Source organism: Protopterus annectens, chromosome 6.part0 (genome assembly GCF_019279795.1).
Source record: "Protopterus annectens isolate FY-2018-M chromosome 6.part0, PAN1.0, whole genome shotgun sequence".
Lineage (NCBI taxonomy): Eukaryota > Metazoa > Chordata > Ceratodontiformes > Protopteridae > Protopterus > Protopterus annectens.
The window spans coordinates 1849800732-1849822617 of record NC_056737.1 but is presented as its reverse complement, the minus strand read 5'-3'; the positions used below and the strand labels follow the sequence as shown (position 1 = coordinate 1849822617).

Below are 21886 nucleotides of genomic sequence, written 5' to 3'. Positions count from 1 at the left end.
ATCATTTTGAACTAGTTCTGAGCATATCTGGGAGTTTCCTCCCAGGTTTCTAACATAGCTAAAGAAGGCCTTATGATTGTCTTTTGAGTCTTTAGCTATTTTCTCTCAAAATTTGCTTTGGATGATTTTATGAGAGCTCTTAGTTTTTACTTATAGTGATCAAGGGTGTCTTACCTTTTAAGGATTTTGCTCTATCTTGTAGTAGCTTCCTCCTTTTGTTGTAGAGTTTGTTTATGGCTGGGGTCCACCAGAGTGGATGCTTGCCTTTGGTACAAAGAGTCTTTGTTTTGCTTGGGATTGCCTTATCCATGCAGTTCTGCAGGTGCTGGTAGAAGGCATTTGTAAGTGATTCAGCGGCTTGAGTACTGTTTTCCGTCGGCTCGGGGGCCTTAAAGGAGACCACACTAGTCTTTAGAAGTGTGAAGTCGGCTTCGAGAAGTTCTTTACTGTGGTCTTTTTATTTCAGGTGGGGTGGGATGAGGACCTCCAGCGAGATTAGTTTGTGATCTGATCTCACCAGTGAGGGTATACTTCCGGTGTTGAACATTGTGCTCCCATGTTCGTGATGATGAGATCAAGTATGTTTTCTCCTCTTGTGGGGATGGTGACTAGTTGTTCCATGGCATTTGAGTTTATGAATTCCAGGAACTTTTGGGCTAGGGTGTTTGGGCTTGAGTAGTGTTCCCAGTCTATATTAGGGTAATTGAAGTCACCTAGTATGATGGTATTTGGTGATACATTTATCCCCTCTAGTGTTTTCAGGAAGGCCATGTGAGGTTCCTGAGTTTGTGAGGGTGGCCTGTAACATGCTACAATTTGCAGAGCAGTCCTGCCTATGGTTAATTGCACCTGGATGGTCTCCGATGCATCGTGCGTTGCCACCAGTCTTGAGGTGTGGGTGTCTTTGATGAATATGGATACCCCCCCCTCCTTTCTTGGTATTGTCTGGATTTTGGGGCCGGAACGCATGATAAGAGGTAAAACCTGATAGTGCTGGGGTGCTCTCAGGAGCCTTGAACCAGGTTTCTGTCACTGCACAGACATCGATGTTCTCCATACTGAGAAGGGCCTCGAGTGCGTGCATTTTGAGATTTAGACTTCTGGCATTGAGCAGCATTACCCTTAGTTTTTCCTTTTTGTGTTCTAGGGTGGTAGGTTTAGAATTTGAGCCTTGCCTAAAAAGGCACTATGGGGTGGCAAGAGCCTTTGCCAATATCCGAATCCCAGGGTGACAGGTGCAAGCCGTCCCTTGTAAGCAGCGTGGCTTGTCCAGCATGTCATCCCAGGCAGACAGACATTGGATCCCCTTTGAATGACACCAGAGTTTAAGCCAATTGTTAAAGCTGATCATCTTATCTCTGTATTGTGGCATCATTCTTGGTGAAGGTAGGATACTGCTCAAGGTCAGGGTCATACCTGCCTGGGCTACATAATCAGAGAGCTCCTCAATGTCTCTTTTCATGTAGTCCAAGGAGGTACGTCTCAGGTCGTTTACACCAGCGTGGACAATGACTGAGTCATATTTGTACCTGCTGTTGAGAGACCTGAGTGCTTGCGTTATGTGGCGGATTCTAGCGCCCGACAGGCAGCTTACTGTGACCTTCTCCTTACTCAGTCTGGTGAGCGGGACGTCAGTGTGTCTGACTATGGAGTCACCAATGACTAGTGTGTCTGGCATTGTGTTTGGCCTTAAGGGCTGTGACTGTTTGACACTCTGACTGTGAGGTCTATGTGTTGCAGGTGTTGTGTTCTGAGGTGGTGGTTGTTTGGGTGTCTGCTTTGGTGGCCTCTGCTGTTTTGGTAGATTTTTATCAGAGCCGCCGAGTATGTCTTTGTGTGTTTATGTGTATGATTTGAGGTTGTGATGGTACTATGTGAGACTGGGTCTATAGTGTGTGTGGTAACCTTCTCCTCCTGACTGGTCTTGCCAGTCCTATGTTGAGAGAGCTCAGCCTCCAGTTTGGCCGTATAGTTGCATCTCGCATGTATTTGTGTTTTGTGGGAGGAGGAGAGGGTTGTCTGTGTACATGAGGCAATTGTAACATTGCCTCAATATTCCCAGGTTCACCAGCTGAGCAGGAGAGGACACTAGCAACTGATCCTCGACATGCTAGAAGGACTAGACAAAAACTTTAAAAGAGATTCCGGGGACGTGAGTGACCGAGAAATGGGGTTTGCCTTTTGGGGTGCTATCTATAAGAGTGCCGTATCAAGGTAATAAGTACTGTAGGAGCAAGTGCTAGGTTTAACAGATAGAGAAAAGTCTACTTGGAGTCAAGTAGAGATGATCTTTTAGGTATTAGAGAAAGTGCTAGTAACAGGGATGCTTAAAGGTAAGATTGAAAAGAATGCACTCTGCAGTGTGCACTAGAGAAGTTAGATATGAAAGTAGGTAACTTGAGTTTTACCTGTTTAAAAGTTAAGGTTTAGTGGAGAGTTACTATTTTTAAAACAGCAAGATGGACTGAAAGGGTGGTTACTTTTGTATTTTGGTACTATGAAATACTGTAGGATGGCCAATAAATTTAAATAATTGAAGGGTGGGATTTCAAAAGTGATGGTTTTGTGATTACTCACATAAGCCAGTGAAAGTAGAGAGAAATGAGATATATGGTCAGATTAACATAAGAGGCGGGCAACTAGAAAGACAGTGGTATTTAACAAGACAACTTAAATGGGTGGGAGGGAGGGAAAATTCTGCCTGACTCAGAACAGAGAGAGCTGTGGTCTCTTTTGAAGTTTTAATATGCTGTTAAACAGAATGCAAGCAAAACACAAGGTAAAGAAAACAAACTACAGTATTCAAAATATAGAAAGGCAATACAGAAATACAAAAAATAACAGCAAACTAACCTTTCCTTCACAGCAAAGTGTAGCAGAGTCTGGATGAGCCTTTCTGGTAAAGCTCTGAAATGTTTTAGTTTACTCCTTAAATAGAAATTTTAGTTCCTAGCTCCACCCCCTCTTAACAAGTGATTAACCTTAAGTGACCTTTTCTGTCTTATGAATGAGTCCTTAATTAATCAGTTCTTATTTCTGCCTGACTCAGAACAGAGAGAGCTGTGGTCTCTTTTGAAGTTTTAATATGCTGTTAAACAGAATGCAAGCAAAACACAAGGTAAAGAAAACAAACTACAGTATTCAAAATATAGAAAGGCAATACAGAAATACAAAAATAACAGCAAACTAACCTTTCCTTCACAGCAAAGTGTAGCAGAGTCTGGATGAGCCTTTCTGGTAAAGCTCTGAAATGTTTTAGTTTACTCCTTAAATAGAAATTTTAGTTCCTAGCTCCACCCCCTCTTAACAAGTGATTAACCTTAAGTGACCTTTTCTGTCTTATGAATGAGTCCTTAATTAATCAGTTCTTATTTCTGCCTGACTCAGAACAGAGAGAGCTGTGGTCTCTTTTGAAGTTTTAATATGCTGTTAAACAGAATGCAAGCAAAACACAAGGTAAAGAAAACAAACTACAGTATTCAAAATATAGAAAGGCAATACAGAAATACAAAAATAACAGCAAACTAACCTTTCCTTCACAGCAAAGTGTAGCAGAGTCTGGATGAGCCTTTCTGGTAAAGCTCTGAAATGTTTTAGTTTACTCCTTAAATAGAAATTTTAGTTCCTAGCTCCACCCCCTCTTAACAAGTGATTAACCTTAAGTGACCTTTTCTGTCTTATGAATGAGTCCTTAATTAATCAGTTCTTATTTCTGCCTGACTCAGAACAGAGAGAGCTGTGGTCTCTTTTGAAGTTTTAATATGCTGTTAAACAGAATGCAAGCAAAACACAAGGTAAAGAAAACAAACTACAGTATTCAAAATATAGAAAGGCAATACAGAAATACAAAAAATAACAGCAAACTAACCTTTCCTTCACAGCAAAGTGTAGCAGAGTCTGGATGAGCCTTTCTGGTAAAGCTCTGAAATGTTTTAGTTTACTCCTTAAATAGAAATTTTAGTTCCTAGCTCCACCCCCTCTTAACAAGTGATTAACCTTAAGTGACCTTTTCTGTCTTATGAATGAGTCCTTAATTAATCAGTTCTTATTTCTGCCTGACTCAGAACAGAGAGAGCTGTGGTCTCTTTTGAAGTTTTAATATGCTGTTAAACAGAATGCAAGCAAAACACAAGGTAAAGAAAACAAACTACAGTATTCAAAATATAGAAAGGCAATACAGAAATACAAAAAATAACAGCAAACTAACCTTTCCTTCACAGCAAAGTGTAGCAGAGTCTGGATGAGCCTTTCTGGTAAAGTACTCCAAATGACAAACCTTTTCCATTTTCCTGCATAGTTCCTTCTTGTTGAAGGTCTGTGGGCTTCAAGGATAATGTATTTCACCCTTTGGGATAAATCTGGGTTAGTTGCTGTTATGTGATGTTCCAGGCAGTGAGTTGCAGAGTTTTTAGGTTTGGATGCATGATGTTGTAGTTGTTCTGAGTTAACATCAAAGGCATCAGAGGTAGTGTCCACGTTCTCCCCCGAGACATGCTCCTCAGCAATGGATACCAGTGTTGTCTTGGCCAATTTGGAGCTATCAGAATTATCCTTGGACGTTCCTCTTTGATTTTCAGTAGTACCTTGTGCATCAAAGGAAGAGGTGGAAATGCATATGCTGTCAGGCCTTTCCAACTGAAGGATAGAGAGTCCACCTTCCATGCTAGTGGGTGGTATGTCCTTGTGCAGAATTTCTTGAGCTGGTGATTGAGTGGGGATGCGAATAGGTCTATTTGTGGCATTCCCCATTTTTTTGTGATGGCCTTGAAGATGTCCGGGTGTAGCATCCATTCGTGAGCATCCGAGGTGGTTCTGCTTAACATGTCTGCCAGGATGTTTTCTTTTCCCGGTACAAATATTGCCTGTAACTGGATGTTGTAGCTCAGAGCCATATTCCAAAGGTCCACAGTCATTCTGCATAGGGGGTATGAATGAGTGCCTCCCTGTTTGTTGATGTACCACATAACTGTGGTGTTGTCCGTCCTTATCATTAAATGGCCTTCTTTGAGGAATGGTCTGAAATTCTGGATTGCTAGTTTTACTGCCAGCATTTCTTTTTGATTTATGTGCAGGTGCAGCTGTTCTGGAGTCCATAATCCTTGTATGCATTTGTCCAGCATGTGTGCCCCCAGTCTGAGGCGTCTGTTGTGATGGTTTGGCTTGCTTGAAAGTTGTGAAAGGGCAAGCCTGGGTTTGACTGGCATGCTTGAGCCCACCATAGGAACTCTTGTTTCAGGCATGGTATTAGTGGGATTTTGGTTTCTAAGCTGTGCCTGTGTTGAGACCATAAATTCTTTAGGTACCACTGTAGCTTTCTCATATGCAGTCTGGCATGGGGGACCAGGATTATGCATGATGCCATGAAGCCCAAGGCCTGCAGTACTTTTCTTGCTGTTAGTTTGTTCTGCTTTGTTAATGCCAAGAAGTAAGGAGGAAGTTGTTCTTGTTTTTCTGCAGTTAGGAATGCCATCTGTTTTACTGTGTCCAATTCCGCACCCAAGAATGTTCTTGTTTGGGATGGTATCAGTCTTGACTTTTTTAAATTGACTGTGTATCCCAGGGCTTGTAGTAAGCAAATGACTTTTTGTAAGTCTTTTGTCAGCTTGCTTTTGTTGTCCGCTTGTATCAGGCAGTCGTCCAGGTATGGATAAATTTGGATTCCCTGTAGCCTGCAATGAGCGATTACTGATGCCAGGCATTTTGTGAATACTCTGGGCGCAGTAGATAAGCCAAAGGGCAATGCTGAGAATTGATAATGCTCTGATCCTGCAAGAAATCTGAGGTATCTTCTGCAATTTGGTCGTATGGGGACGTGCAGGTATGCCTCCTTGAGATCTAGAGTAACCAGCCAACACTCCTTGCCCAGCATGGGAAGAAGTTGCTGTAGAGTCAGCATTTTGAATTTTGGGACAATGATGAATGTGTTTAAGACGGACAGGTCGAGAATAGGTCTCCAACTTTTCTCTTTTCTTGGTACTAGGAAGAGTCTGGAGTAGAATCCTTTGCCCTGTTCTGTTAGTGGTACTCTTTCCACAGCTCTCATCTTTGTTAATTGAGCTATCTGCTTTAGAGCTTCTGTTTTTTGATTTGGGGGTAGGTTTGGCATTCCTCTTTTACTGGTAAGGTGTGGAAGTGAAACCTGTAGCCTTGGTCTATGGTCTGCAAAATCCACTTGTCTTTGTGATATAGTGCCAATTTTTTGAAAATAAAGCTAACTTTCCGCCTAAAGGTGCTGCTATTTGTTCCCTGGTAGGCGGTGTCAGAGTCAAGTCACTGTGATTGTCCTGTTGCAGTGGCAGTGGTTGTGTCTGTGCCTCGCTGGTTATTGCCTTGCCACTGGCGTCCTCTATAGGCACCTCCTCTGGCTTGATTTCTGCCTCTGGCACGTCTATTCCTGCCTCTCTGAGATTTTGAGGAGTCTGGAAAGGACCAATTTTTGGAAGGCCAGTTCCTGCTAAACCTTGGGGGCTGAACCTGTAAGAAATCCTTAACTGTTTGTACAGATTTTGCCTTCTCTTCCATTTTCTTCATTACTTGCTGAGCAGGAATACCAAATAGACTGGCCTTATCCATAGGAGCATCTAACAGCTTTGCTTTAACATGATCCGGCAAGACCTGTTCTTTCAACCATGCATGCCTTCTTATAACTGTGCCAGTCATGGCTGATCTAAATGAAGCCTCCAGTGCATCATAGCCACATTTTAAAGAATGGTTACTAACCTGCTGAATGTTATTCACCATTTCTAAAACATATTTCTTATCTAAGGAGTCATCAGAGGACAGTTTCTTAGTTAACTGATCAAGCATAAACTCTTGGTATTGGATCATATGAAACTGACAGTTCAAAGCTCTAGCTGAGAGAGTAGCAGAGGTGTAAACTTTTTCCCCCATGCTCTAAGGACCTGGATTCCCTTTCAGAAGGGAGAGGGTTTTTTGCTGAGGTCGAAGCTACTGCCTTAGGCCCCTGGGAGATAGTCTCAGGATCTGCAAGTGGGGCCTTGTATAGGTGGTGATGAGTGTCTGGTACCCTGTAAAACCTATCTGGCTTGGCAGGGGCTGGAGGTAAGGTATCAGGAGCAGTGCAAACATCATTAAATGCATCATCCACAACAGGCAGAACTGGAGGCATAGCTAAGGGCCTATGTTGTGGTAAGTGTAGAAAGGTCCTAAGCCTTTTTCTTGAATCTGAGAAATCTTGTCCCTGCCATTGGAATTGTTCTCTCATGGCATGTAAGGTTTCCCCAAAGGAAAATTCCTCTGGTGGAGAGGCCGAGGGAATAGATTCTTCAGCATCGGAATCTTCATAAGTAGAAAAAGGAGCTACTGGATGGTCTGTAATGTCTGATTCATCCGAAGAATCATCTGAGGACACTGGCTCTGGGGGCACTGCTCTAGGTCTCTTTTCTGGAGGCTGAGAGGCCCTGTCTGGGTGAGATTGGGATCCCCTAATTAAAGAGATGAGATCCTCTGCCAAAGTAAGCATTTGTGAACTGGAACTGGGCCTGTGTGAGGGGGTCTTAACAGGCACTGATTTTGCAGTTTTGGCTGCTTTAGCCCTGGCAAAGGCCTTAATAGACATGGCTGCAGGAGGCCTAGCAGCACCACGTGCTGGGGTAGAGACATCCAAAGGGATGGTGTCTGATAAATCAATAGGAACCACATTAGTAGGCAAAACTTCAGAGGCCGATGCACCTAGGGTAGCAGGAGCCTCGGTAGTAGTCATGGATTCGGCTGAAGATTGACCCGTTTGCTCGGTTTCGGCCGAAACCGAGACACTCGCGGTTTGCTTAACCGTGGTTTCGGCCAAAACCGCGGACTGCGAGTGTCGGTCTTTTTCTTTGCGTTTTTTAACAGTTTGAGTAGTCGGAGGATCCGACGGCATAATGTACGCAAAATCTGAGCCGAAAAACTGTTCAGCGAACTCCGACCGACGCCTAAGCGTTCGTCGGTTGAAGGAAGCACAAGCTAAACAGGCTGCTACATCGTTTTCTGGGCCTAAACAAGGTAAGCAGTAAGAGTGGAAATCCTTATGAGGTATTTGTTTCCCACAAGTTAAACAATTATTGACTTTTTCTGACATCGGCTGAGGCAAGAAAGAGTCCCCAACGGGGTACTTAGCTTTTTAGAAGTCTTCGAAGTAGTATTCGGTAGTAGTAATCTCTGGATCTGACCGACCGGCACTTGCGAACAGCTTCTGCTTCGGGCGCCACGCGGCAAGAAAGACTGAGGAAAATGGCGTCGGCTGATGCCTTTATACCCGGAGACCAGGAGACATGACGTCGGGTGAAGTGCGACACCAGCCGAGGCCAGACCCAGACTTTGGAATCCGGCCGACCGAAGGGCTGCCTGACGACAAGACAACCCATTTGTTATGACTGCAGATGCATCCTTGAAGGACATCTTCCCCTTCATTGTAATCCATGTCATCGATGACAGATTGTTCTGGGAATCTAGATGCTTCCTCTTGCGTGTCTTCTTATGGCGGGGGGGGGGGTTCCTCAGCGGGGATCTCTGAGAAAGACTCCAAAGAAGAGGGACTCTGTGGAGGAGTAACTTGAAGTGTCAGTGCTCACTGTCCTCTCGTAGACATTGGTGTGCTCTCTGGACCAGAAGATATGGCAATGTGACACTCTGATACAAAAGGAATCAGCTGAGAGCTTGCATAGGCTAAAGCTCTTTCCATAACCTGGAATGCAGGACCCCCCCCCCCAGGAGGAGTGGGAGCCCAGAACTGAGAACGACCACTTCAGAACTGGGGTCACACCCTGCCCTCAAGAGTCTGACCTTCAAAGAAGGACCCACAACTAACAACGTCCCAAGAGCCAAGGTCGGCTCCATATAAAAAGGAGGAGCAGATCGAAGACCCTCGGAACAAGCAGTGGAGTCTCGGCCCTGGGAATCTGTTGGTTCCAAGGATGGAACTGAAGAAGTCAGAGTAGCATCCGGTGCTGAGGTTGGGATGCCTAATGGCACCAGAACAGCTGGTAACAGCAGGGATTGAAGTGCTGGGCCCTGAAGCTCTAGTGGAAGTCAAAGGAGGAGACAATGAAGGAGTCCTTGGAGAAGATACCCCAACTTCTGGAGGGCAAGGGGCCTAAGAAGGGTCAGGAATACCTCTGGCTGCCAACAGCTGATCCACCAATCTCATGAAGTCTCCCTCAGAGAGACTCCTGGAGGATTGAATGGATAATCCTGAATGGGACTCAAGTTATTCCAGAAAGGGACTGGGCAACTGCAAAAGGGTCTATGGAAGGTGAATACCTCATCCTGGGAAAAAGATTCTTGTCTGGTTTTGGTACTGAGGGGGTGGGCAGAGTCTGCTTAGGTGCCATTGGAGATGTCGGCACCAAGCTGGAAACTAAAGAAGGCAGTGACGATGCTGGTGCCGAAGGCACTGTAGTGGCAGTAGTCGATGCTGAGGATTCTTTAAGTTGTAGTTTTGGTACCATTCTTTTTGGTTCCGTGGAGATAATTGGAAATGTAGCCTTATGTTTTCATGCCACTGATGCTATGGGGGAAGCAGGTACCAGATGGCTCTTATTTTTTGACATGATCTGATTTAGGGAGATCAGACTTGGACAAAGCTTTGCTAAAGGTAGTTTTTAACAAGCTCTTCAAAATTAGCTTATTCCGATGCTCCACCAAGGCCCGGTTGCTAAATGCCTGGCAGATGCCACAATTTGATCAAGATGTGGAGCTCCTAGACAATAAACACACAAAAGATGCCCATCAGAATTGGGCATCTTTCTTCCACAGTCTTGGCACTGCTTGAATCCAGAAGTGCCTTTATACTTTTCCACCATTTTAACAATTAGCATACAAAGGAAACAAGCTAAACACACCAAAACACACACACACCAAAGGAGAGAAGAAAGGTCTACCAATGATGGTAGTGGAGAAATACCAAAAGGTATGAGAGAAAAGAAGGAAGGGAAGTACCAACGATGGTACTAAGAATTACCACAAACCATAAGAAAGGCGGGAGAGAGGTTACCAGCAATGGTAATGGAGATTATCAGAGGTAAGGGGTAGAGTATTCAAACACACACAGCTGAAAAAATACAAGGCATAATATAGAAATATATATCTATTTATCTATAAAAAGTGAAATACAAAAATAATTAGCTTTAATAAGGAAACATTTTAAAGACTCAGCTGAGAGCAACAGCTGACACGTCTTGCTGACAGAGCGGCAAATGAGATATGAGGTAATGGAGAGAGGAGGATTGTGGGTACAGTCTTAGCTCGAGAGTTTTTTGGCTGGTGCCAGCGGTATAACAGCCAAGCCAGTTCCAAGGATCAGAACAGTCCCATTCCTCAAGAATGAATGAAGATTGACAACATCAGATCTAATTTTTATGGTGTGGTTAGGCCAGGATTTGGGGTTCTGGGCAATGTATGTGTGTGCATGGGGGGGGTAGCATGAAGCCCTTAACTTAGGACATCAGTTCTTCTAAGGCGACCCTGAAATTAGGACGTTATTTTTTGAAGTGCATATTTCAGGAATGTACATGTATGTAATTATTTGAACTGTCTCTCTCAAAATTTACTTATTTAATTAACAGACTAAAACTACCACTTCCTCATATCACAAGAGACAAAGTATCACAGACAAGCATGGGCTCGACAATGTCATATATCATTTCTAAAGAACTCTTTGACAAGTACGCCATGACAGTCTCATAAAAAATAACTCTCTTACAGCCATATCCCAGATTCTGTCTTTGAATTTGTGATTCAAGAATGCTGGCTCCTCTCCAGTTATCCTACACATGACAGGGTCACTCAAGTTGTAAAATCCTTACTGTTGAGTATCTGCTGAGCAGAGAGACAAACAGGGATACCTGATCTGGCACCATCCTGACAGAGGTAAAGGGATTCTTGTTATATACTACTCAGTGCCCTGCCCACGTAATTATGTCATGCACAAGTCCTGCTAAAGGCTAGAGTTTCAAGTCCTCAATGAGGATTTGTAGGCCTGAGTAGAAACCTCATTCCCTCCTTTGAGATTAGTAAATCCATTTCTTCTGGCAAACTCCTCAGGAACAGTGTCCACTAACTGAACCCTGGTCACTGGAGTTAGAGTTAAGGCTCCTTTCCCTTCATACTATAAAGCCATCATTATTCCCCTGTAAACATTTAACATCTCAGCAGACAAACTGAGTGGGCAAGTTCCTAAGGTATAAGAATATTTTTTAACCTGGAGAAGACTAAGACAGACAGATCTTATTTAATAATTTCTGTATTCATAACCATGTATGCCAGGGATACTTTTACCTTAAATTAGTTTATTTCAGCTCAATGTTTAAAGTTTCTGTCCTTTAAATATATTCTGATACAGTCAGCAAAAGAGACTGAAAAATTATGGAGCAACATTTTCCTTGAAATAAACTGAGGATTTCTAATAAAGGCAAGCAATAATTAAAAACTAAATTTTTAAGTGAAACAGTCTCTGCAATATTCCAAATTAATATTGGTTAGTACTAGGTAGTGTCAAGAAAGTTGATGTTTTCAACACAGAAAAGCTCACAGCACTGGTTTACATCCTTGTAGGTGCAGCAGTTTGGCAGACTGACTTACCTTGCCAGCATAATGCTGAATGCGGAAGCAGTTGTGAGGCAGAGTGGTATCGTTAAGGAAACGTGAACTTTTACTCATCCTGCTTTCAAAGTGCTGGTGAGTTGCACACACTTGATTCAACTTTTCAAGAAAAGTTTCATCCGTAACAGTTCCTGGTCTCAGACATTCTTCATCAAGCATGGCTAGTATTCCATACGTATTCTATGGTACAAAACACAAAACAAATACTAGAATAAATTACAACTTTCTAAACTGAAAAAGGTTTCTCAAAAATATAACACTGCACAAGAAAATACAATAATTAACTACGATGCAAAGAAGTGTTCCTAATGAGACATTCTCAAGGTCTAATCATATACAATCCAAGACTATTCGGTTTGGGAAAGCAAGTAATATATCACTGATTACTTTTGTCTTTTTCCCCCATTCCACCATAACTTGCTTCTTTCAATAGGGTTACCCCTTTTTTAATTCTCCCACTGACGCTTAGAAACCCCAGTGAGACAGGCTTGCCATATGTAAAGTGCTCTACCACTCAAAGGTGCATGAAATATTTTTGTCTCATTAATTCTCTCTACTTACTAATAATCACATAAATCCTTACTCAGCTGCTGAATACCCAAAAAGTAATCCAGTCAGAATTACACCTGTGGATCAGGTAACAAAGGTGGTGGTTGGTAAGAGTGGTAGACCCTTTACTAGCTTCAGGAATACCGGCATTCCATCTTTTTCTCCCAAGCAGGAGAGTGGGGGCAATATAACACCAGCTGCATGCACAATGTGAGTATAAACTTTCAGATTCATGCAAGAAAGGTACAATAGGAGGCAGTTCAGCTTCCACTAAATATGTCTTAAACTAACTTTGTACCCCATCCTTACTAATGTACAGAAGGTAACAGTGATCATTTTCTAAAGTAATGCCTCTACTGCTCTACTGAGAAAATCTCACTGTTGAGGCTATCCATCTGAATGACTATCAAGCAAAATCTGTAAGTGCTATATACTTTGTTGTTAATTTTCTCACACCACACACTGCACTGAACAAAAAACACAGCAGATAAATACACCAATAAGCAAAAAAGAAAAGATGCAGCATCAGAGTGAAGATTCCCCACCTAACACTTAAAATTTGGAACAGCTGAGCACATGTAAGCATTATTTTCTATCAAGGATTGTTCTGGTATTGAACTTCCAAGATGGCTACAAATTAAATAACAGCTTAACTCTAGCTCTCCCAGTGTGAAAATAGAAAAAGGCTTGTATACTTTTGTGTTTATGGGTAAATTTCACTAACTGGCTAGTAAGTGTACTGCCTGGATGCCAGGGGAAAAGAAATATTGAGCACCTGGAATAAATGAGCTACAAAAAGTTAGGAAGAAACACTGACTGGGGAAAGTTCTACAACTGTTAAGCAAAAAGCAATGCAACCTCCACAAATGATTTCCAGTAACCTATGGGAAAATATAAGACAACTGCACAAAAACCTGGTTAAAATAAACAAAATACTGATGGACTATATCAACACAAACAACAAAAGGCTGGAAAATGTAAGAAGCTTTAAACAGACATTCAGATGAGGTGATAAAGCTGCAAAAATCAGAGGCTGAAATGAAGAAAAGTTTGGCTGAATATGAGACTGCTCAGGACAAGATGTTTCAAAAAATAATACAATTAGAGGACAGAGCATGTTGGGAAAACCTGAGGTTTTCAGCTATACCAGAAAAGCTGGAAGAATCAGACTACATTAACTTTATGAAAGCATAAATAACCAATTGGACTTGTATTCCACAGCAGGAGTTAGTTGAAAGGGCAATTTGTTTGTTTGCTCCAAACCTGGCTATGAGAAAGCAAACTAGACCTTTAATAGTAAAGATTCAATCCTACCAGCAGAAGTTGTTGATTCTGACAAAACCGTGACAGAAGAACAAAATAGTAAAAGTGGGAGATAGTAGAGTGGCTGTGGAGAATGACTACTCACTGTACACCAGGCAGAAGAGGAGTAAATTCCTTCCACTATATAGGGAATGTTTGAGACACAGGTGTGAGATTCAAACATTCAAACCACTGTACCCAGCTACCTTCAAGACATTCTTCCCTGGAGGAACAGAATAATTTTTTGATGAAGTACATGCTAAGGAGGAAATACAAAAGTTTGTCCAACAAAAAGTGAGCAGTGAACAGAAGGGGATTCTTCTTATTCTTCTGGTAATAAATACCACAGAGAGACTGTACCTGTGAAACCTTTTCCACTACTTCAACAGAAAATGCTGTAGAGAAGGAAGGGAGCATGAGATTTGACTAGAAGAATCGAAAATAAGTTGGAAATGAAGCAGAGACAGGATTTTTGAGATGGAGATGAACAGCAATAAAATCAGTAACTTAATGTGGGATTACAATGCAATAATTATATCTGTGAAGTATGACTGAACAAGAAATTCTGGAAATATTGGACTTTTTCAGAATGTGTTGGACATGTGTAGGACTCTAATGTATATGCCCTACTTCATGTCATTAATGTTTGGAAAAATGCTTTGGGGAGGGGAATGGGGGAGGTTATGCAGCTGGCAGGTAGGCACTTACAAGTGCAAAAAAAAAGATGCCATGGGTGCATGGAGGTGAAAGTACAAACACATCAAAGCACTGATGTCACAATGCAGTGGGGGACAGTAAGTACTGGACAGGCTTGGGAGGCACTAGCCTTTGCCCTTTAAGGAAAAAAAGGTATGTGATGGAAGACAATTTTCAGTGGGGTAGAAGGACAAAAAACTACACATTTTGTACTGCACCCCAGTTATATAAATGTGCACACCACTCCCAACCTTACATCTGTCTCATCCTGCACAGTACATCATCTTTCCAACTATTGTTTCATTATAAAATAGAAGCTGTTGACATAATAAATCCCATCTCTAAAGAGGCAAAGCACAGGTCTACTATTATAAATGAGAATTCAAAAAATATTATACATTGGATTGCAAACATTTTATTATTCCAGACAAGGGGTGATGGCTATCAAAACTTAACACAGTTTGAGGTAAGTTCTCAAACAAAACCATACCAAAATGTCTACAGTATGTACACATGGCTACATCCAAACAACCAGAAATGAGGAAGCATGCATTTCTTTCCTCTGATTCTTTCTCATCCTAGAAGCCATTCCCAGTTCTCCATTGCATACAGCTTTGTCTTCATGGAACAGCGCATAGGCATAGGTTTCATATGTGAAAGTTGGTAGAACATGAAGCACAAGTGCTGTCTACTCTCCATTACAAGACTGGCGCACTACACCAACTCTGAGTTTTATGCATCAGCAATACATACATAAAACCCAGAACACAAAGTGAGTGGCTACTTGGTCAATGTTTTCTTTGTGGATCTTTCAGCTGCAACAAATTTAAAATGTTGCTTTAATTCTGTACCATTAAGGGGTACTGAAAAGGAGCAATGCACCTTAGTGTCACAGTACTTGGTTTGCTAGACCATATTTATATTAACTCCGTTTACTCTTTCCATGTGTCTAATACTATGTACATTATTTTCCCAAATGAATATGCAGTTCTAAAAGAATTTTGTCCTACTGTCAACAAAGTCTATGCTGAAATTTTCTGGTCATAAAACAGGAGAAAACCTCTGAGACACAGGTGAAAAATGCTAACTTGCAATGGAAAAAATAAAGACTTACATTTTCTATCAAGTCACAAATGACAGCATTGTTGAAATACTCAATGTGAGTCCATTCTATACCCTAAAGAAAGACAAAAATAAAAATATTAGTGTGAAAAAAAAACAGGCATAACTTCTAAGTTTCCTCAGGTTGTGAGAAAGGACAAGGTTAACCAGGAAACAGTATGAATTAGACTTAACACAATAATGACTTATTAACTTATATCTTACTGATATTAGATACAGATAAATATAGTTTGTAACAGCATCAAGCAAAGGTTCACCTAAAATGTATCTGCACAGCTTTTATTACCCTGAAAAACAAGTTATGATTTTTTATCCAGGTTAACAAATGCATTCATCTTTCTCTGAAAAGAAAACAGTACTTTAACAAAACAAAGCAAACAGATCTACTTGGCAGCAATATTTTCCTAAGAACTGTAACCTTGAGTTACCTATCATCACCACCAATACCAAAAATTTAATTCTAAAATGGATTGCTTTAGACTTAAACATTGGCAAATGGAACACAGAAACTTTAAAGCAGTGGGATGCTTGTCAGCTAATATTACTGATGCCCACATGGAGTGAATAGTCACAAACTGTTACAAAAGAAATCTTGAAAACATGCATTCCATATTTCTGGCTGCATATTCTGTTTCTCACTACTTAACGGTGTTGCCATCTTCCCTGATAATGATTTTACAGCCAAAATTTACATGGTCTCTTTTAGCACTAATGCATAGTTGCCAATTTAGTTAGTAGTAATACATGGAGAACATGGCAGCTAAATTTTAAAGAAAAACATGGCACAGACTCCACTTTATTAAAACCATTTTGATCTCAGTCAATGAATGGTCAATTTACAAGAACAAGATGGCAGCAATCACTTAAACACGTGCAATAACTCAACATGCAGATCTTGCATTCAGCAACCTACAGCTGTAAAATAACATTCATGATAGCCCATATATTTCCTGGTTATCTCTAATTCAGAAAACAGTCCTAAAACTGGACTATACTAACTTAATATTAAAGAACAGTTGTGTAAAATCTTACTATAACCATAGATGTCCTTCTCTTCCATGTTGCAGTATTCAAAACCCTTGGGTTATCCTCTATCCAAACGTATGGCCAGTATAGTATACAAAAGCTTCTAGTCACTCCTAGGTATGTGAGATGTCTGATGTTGGCCATAGGGAGTGTGGGCCATAAAGGTGATGTCTACATGTCCCTTTCCTCAGAACTGAATGCCGCAGTTGGATCCCAGTCCTAGGATAGCTGAACAAGTCCTGTGTCATTCAAGGAAGGATTATATATAAATAGGGGATAGGAGGGAGGGATGGAATACTGCAACATGGAAGAGGAGGACATCTATGGTTATGATTATCTCATGTTGCAGTATTCAAAACCAGTGGGTGAGTGCCAAAGCTCAAAGGGAAGAAGAGGAGGGTGGTATGGAACTCTCTTCCCAGAAACCATGCAGGATGGCACTAGCATATCCTGGTCTAGTCCTGGACATGTGATCCAGTCTGTAGTGTTTGGTGACGGTATGGACAGATGCCCAGGTAGCTGCCTCTAGTATGGAAGCAGTGCCCAGCCCTTTGAACATAGCTCCAAATGAGTCTCTAGTGGAGTGGGCTTTAATTTTTGTGAAAAGATGTTTGTCATGGAAGATGTAACAAAAGGATATTTCCCTGGAAATCCAGGCTGAAATGGTCTGTTTTGTCACCACTTTTCCCAGAGCTCTGGGATGAAAGGAAACAAACAACTGTTCTGATATCCTAATAGACTTGGTCTTGTCAAGGTAGAATCTGAGTTGTCTGTGAACAGACTCTCTCACTGTCATTCTGAGGATGTGAAAAAAAGGTGGAAATATGGATACATTGGTTCAGGGACAGTTCATTGACCATCTTGGGCATGAAGGATAGGTTAGTCCACAGAGTCACTCTATCCTTGTGGAAGAGGAGAAAAGGAGGGGTTGCCATGAGAGCCTGGAGCTCTGACACTCTTCTGGCTGATGTCAGGGCCACCAGGAGCACAGTTTCTCAAGTGCTGTTTCAGAGCGACTTTAGATGCTCATTCAAAATGGGCAACAGTGACCTTCTCTAAGACATAGTTTAGGTCCCATGGAGGTGGGACTGGCCTCCTGGAGGGCCTGAGGTGCAGTTCTCACTTAAGGAATAATTTCACTGGAAGTACAGAAGTCAGAGGAAGGTCAACAGGTAGACAAGCCAAAACAGCAGCTAGGTGGGCCTTAATAGAAGAATATGTGTCCCTGCTTGCAACAATTCACACAGATAAGACAGCACTAGCAGGACCTCACCTTAAAATGGGTCAGGCTGTCATTGTATACAACAAATGGAGAATCTTTTCCATTTCGACATATAAGATCTCCTAATATTGAGTTTTCTGGCCTCCTGCAGGACTTTAAGCACATCCTTGGTGTAGAGGTGTCTCAAAGGGATCAAAATTATATCACCTCCAGAGTTAGATTTAGAGATTCTAGGTGGGGATGGATTAGGGATCCCTTGTCCTGTGTGACAAGGTCCACTCTGTGTGGTAACTTGTGATGACTGCCCCTGGCTAAATGCAGGAAGAGGGGAACCAATGCTGTCCTCGCCAAAAGGGAGTCACCTTGGTTTGTCCTGCTAGAACTTCAGTAGGACTTTTTGTAGGACTGAGAAGGGGGGATGCATAGAGAAAGAGTCCTTTCCATGAGATGGAGAAGGCATCCATTGGCCTCACTAGGGGGCTGGCTACCCTGGTACAAAAGAGTGGAAGTTGTCTGTTAAAAGGGGAGGCAAATAGATCTATTTGTGGTGTACCCTACCTGTGGACTATGTCCAGGAACACATACCTGTGTAGCATCCATTTGTAGGATTATGACATGGACCTGCTCAAGGTGTCTGCCTGAGTGTTCTGAGCTGAAGGAATGTAGACTGCCTGCAAGGTGACTCCATGCTGGGCCGCCAATTCCCAGGCTTGGAGTGCAAGTCTGCACAGCAAGTAGGATTATGTTTCCACCTGTTTGTTCACATACCAGAGAATTGGACTGTTATCTGTGAACAATTTCAGGGAGCCTTGCTTCAGGGTGTGTTGGAAGGCCCTCAAGGCAAATATGATTGCTCTCACTTCTCTGATGTTGATGCGCTCTAGCTTGAAGGTGTCTGTCCAGGTGCCTTGAACATTCAAGCTGCCCAAAGGAGCTCCCCAGCCCAGGTCTGAGGCATCTGTGTACATTTCCTGGACTGGTGGGAGGGGTTGTAAAGGAAGTCCTGAGTTGAGGGAGATTTGGTCCAACCACCAAAGGCTCTCCTTCTTTAGATAAGGAAGGAAGGGAATGTTGTGGTCCAAGGGATAAGAGTGTTGGGTCAATGTGGACCTCAGATACCACTGAAGTTTTCTCATGTGGAGTCTTGCCAATGGCAACATGGGTATAGTGGAAGCCATATAACCCAAGAGTCTGAGATATTGTCTCGCTGTCATAGCAGTGGCATGGAGAACATATAGCAGATATATCTTCAGGATTCCCACCTTTTGACATGGAAGGAATGCGTTCATAACATCTGCTCTGATTCTGCCCCCCAGGAAAACTTGGTCCTGGGAGGGGTTTAGATTGGACTTGGGGTAACTGATGTTGAAACCTAGTAACTGTAGGACAGAAATAACTTTGTGGAGTTGGAGGTGTAGGGAACTGGAGCAGTCTGCCTGGATTAGTAGGTCATCCAGGTATGGAAACATTGAAATCCCTTGTACCCTGGAAAGCACAAGAAAGCCTTAAACTGATGCAAGCCTTCTAGCTTAAAAGAGAGTCTTTGGAGTGATTAAGTATCAGTTTTCTGTATTTTCTTGCTGTACTTAACTGTTTTCCACCTAAACACTGATTTTCCAGTGTTTATTGTGATTTTTACAACCTTGTTTTTTCACGTATTGTACTTATATGACTGCCTGCACTTTTAAAAAGTCGTTTTTTTTGTTTAAATAATTTGTTTAACTGTTGCAGGCTACACACTAAAGTATGATAGCGTTTTCTGATAGCTTGTAGTCGTTTAAATCTGTTTTAAGTGTACTTTTTATTGTTTCTGCCTTATCTTTTAAAAAAAAAAAAAAAAAACATAGTATAGTCCAGTTTTCAGGCTAGTGCTGAATTCAGGGCTGTGTTACAAGTTTCTGAGTTGCCCATACCTTACTTGGATAGAGGGAAGTTTCTCTGTTCACCTGTGAGAGAGGGGAACTTTGAGCAGCCATCTGTCCCTGGAGGAGTGGTTCCAGCCCAGAAGTTAGAAGTTTAAATACCACGTTTGCACAGTTTTGCGCACTGGGCAGCACCGGTTATCTACGATTAAATTATTCCCGGCTCCACTAAGTCTCCTCTTCAGTTTTTCCCTAGAAACTAGTCTCTCAACCTAAGCACTCAAAAAGCATCCTACAGTCCAGCACTTGCTCAGACCTAATAGCAAGCACTAATATACCCCGACCTTGACTGCCCAGCAGGGCAAGGCTCTTTATCCACCCCTCATCAACCAAGTGACTAAGCAGCTCACCCTACTATTCAGGCATGACCAAAGGGCAACTTCAGGTGTACTCTCCAGTCTAGCTGGTGAACCTGGGTATCCTGAGGCAATGTTACAACTGCCTCATATACACAGACAACACTCTCCTCCTACCACAAAACACTAACATATGAGAGAGAAGCAATTATACATCCAAACTGGAAGCTAAGGTCTCTCCACCCAAGACTGAAATAGACAGTCATGAGGAGAAGGTTAACACTTGCACCATACCTCCAGCCTCACACAGACCTACTAAACCAGCACTGGCAAAAATACACATAATACACTAAATCATACTCAGAAGCTCTAAATAAAAACCTGCAAAAGCATCAGAGTGCTCCAAAGCAGACATCCAAAAAACTTGCACCTCCTGTCACAAACCAGACAACACATAAAACACAAAATCAATGTGCTGCACAATCACAGCCCTTAAGGCGAAATAACATACCTAACACACTAGTAATAGGTGACTCTACAGGCAGGCACACTGACATCCCACTCACTAGGCTGGAAGAGGAAAAGATTACTGTTAGCTGCCTGTCAAGACCCAGAATCTGCCACATAACACAAGCACTCAGGTCACTCCAGAACAAGTACAAATATGACTGTCATTGTTCATGGTGGTGTGAATGACCTGAGACGTAACTCCCTGGACTACATGAAAAGAGACATGGAAGAGCTCTCTGATCATGTAGCCCAGGTGGGTATGACCCTGACCCTGAGTAGCATCCTGCCCTCATCAAGAATGATATCACAGTATAAAGAAAAAATAATCAATTTCAACAATTGGCTAAGCTTCTGGAGTCATTCAAAGGAGATCCAGTGTCTATCAGCCTGGGACGACATGCTCGACAAGCCGAGCTGCTTCACAAGAGATGGCTTGCACCTGTCACCCCTAGGCTTTCGAATACTGGCCAAGGCTCTTGCTGCCCCCATAGTGCCTTCAAACCCACCTCCATAAACAGCACAAATACAAAAATGAGGGTTATGCTACTCAATGCTAGGAGTTTAAATCTTAAAATGCATCCGCTCGACGCACTCCTCAGTATGGAGAATGTCGACATCTGTGCAGTAACTGAAACCTGGTTCAAGACTCCAGAGAGCACTCCAGCACTACTGGGATACAACTCATACCACACATTTCGGTCACAGAACATGGACCGAAACAAAAAAGAAGGGGGTGTATCCATATTCATCAAGGATACCTACACCTCCAAGTTAGTGGAGCAGCATGATACCTCTGAGATCATCCATCTGCAACTAACATCGGGCAAATCTGCAATGCAAATCGTGGCCTGCTACAAGATCACCCTCCATGACCCAGGACCACCACTCTGCCTTTCTGGAGACACTGGAAAACATGAATGTCCTACCGAACACCTTGATATTGAGCAATTTCAATTACCCTACCATTAACTGGGAAAACTATTTGAGTACAAACTCCCAGGCTCAGCGCTTCCTGGAATTTATCAACTCAAACGCCCTGGATCAGCTGGTAAACTCCCCTACCAGAGGTGAAAACATATTGGACCTGGATATCGCCAACATGGGCAACAGGTGTTTCGCACCAGAAGTCAACCTGTCACTGGTTAGATCAGACCATAAACTAATCACTCTGGATATCCACACACCACCACCACCCCCAACCAAGGAAACCACAGTGAAAAACTTTTCTAAAGCAAACTTCACCTTTCTTAAGACAGAGATGGTAAGTTTCACAGCCCCCATGCTAAAGGATAACGCTGCTCAAGATGCAGAATCTTTTACAAATGCACTCTATGAGCACCTACAAGGATGCATGGATTGTGCCATCCCTAGCAAAACCAAGACTCACTCCCCTAAGAGAAGGAAATCAGTCTAGTGGACCCCTGCTATAAACAGGTTATACAATAAAAGGAGGAAACTAGTTCAGAAAAAAAGCAAATCCCAGGAAGGAAAGACATCTCTGATCAATATCAGTAAGAAACTAAGGTCCCTCATAAAATCATCCAAGGCTAACTTTGAAAGAAAAATAGCCAAGGATTCAAAAGATAACCACAAAGCCTTCTTTAGCTATGTCAAGAATCTAAGTGGCAACTCACAGATAT

General features: G+C 42.3%; 1 protein-coding gene across 4 annotated transcripts in view; it reads right to left on the bottom strand.

Annotated features, from left to right (window-relative positions):
- Positions 1-21886, bottom strand: part of MYO1B (myosin IB) — a 2891345-nt gene that overhangs the window by 677296 nt on the left and 2192163 nt on the right. For all 4 annotated transcript variants that reach the window (XM_044075201.1, XM_044075202.1, XM_044075203.1 and 1 more), the window contains 2 exons: positions 15263-15325; positions 11581-11781 (listed from right to left, as the gene is read on the bottom strand). In XM_044075201.1, the coding sequence (XP_043931136.1) occupies positions 11581-11781; positions 15263-15325 (264 nt within the window). The remainder of the gene's footprint in view (positions 1-11580; positions 11782-15262; positions 15326-21886) is intronic.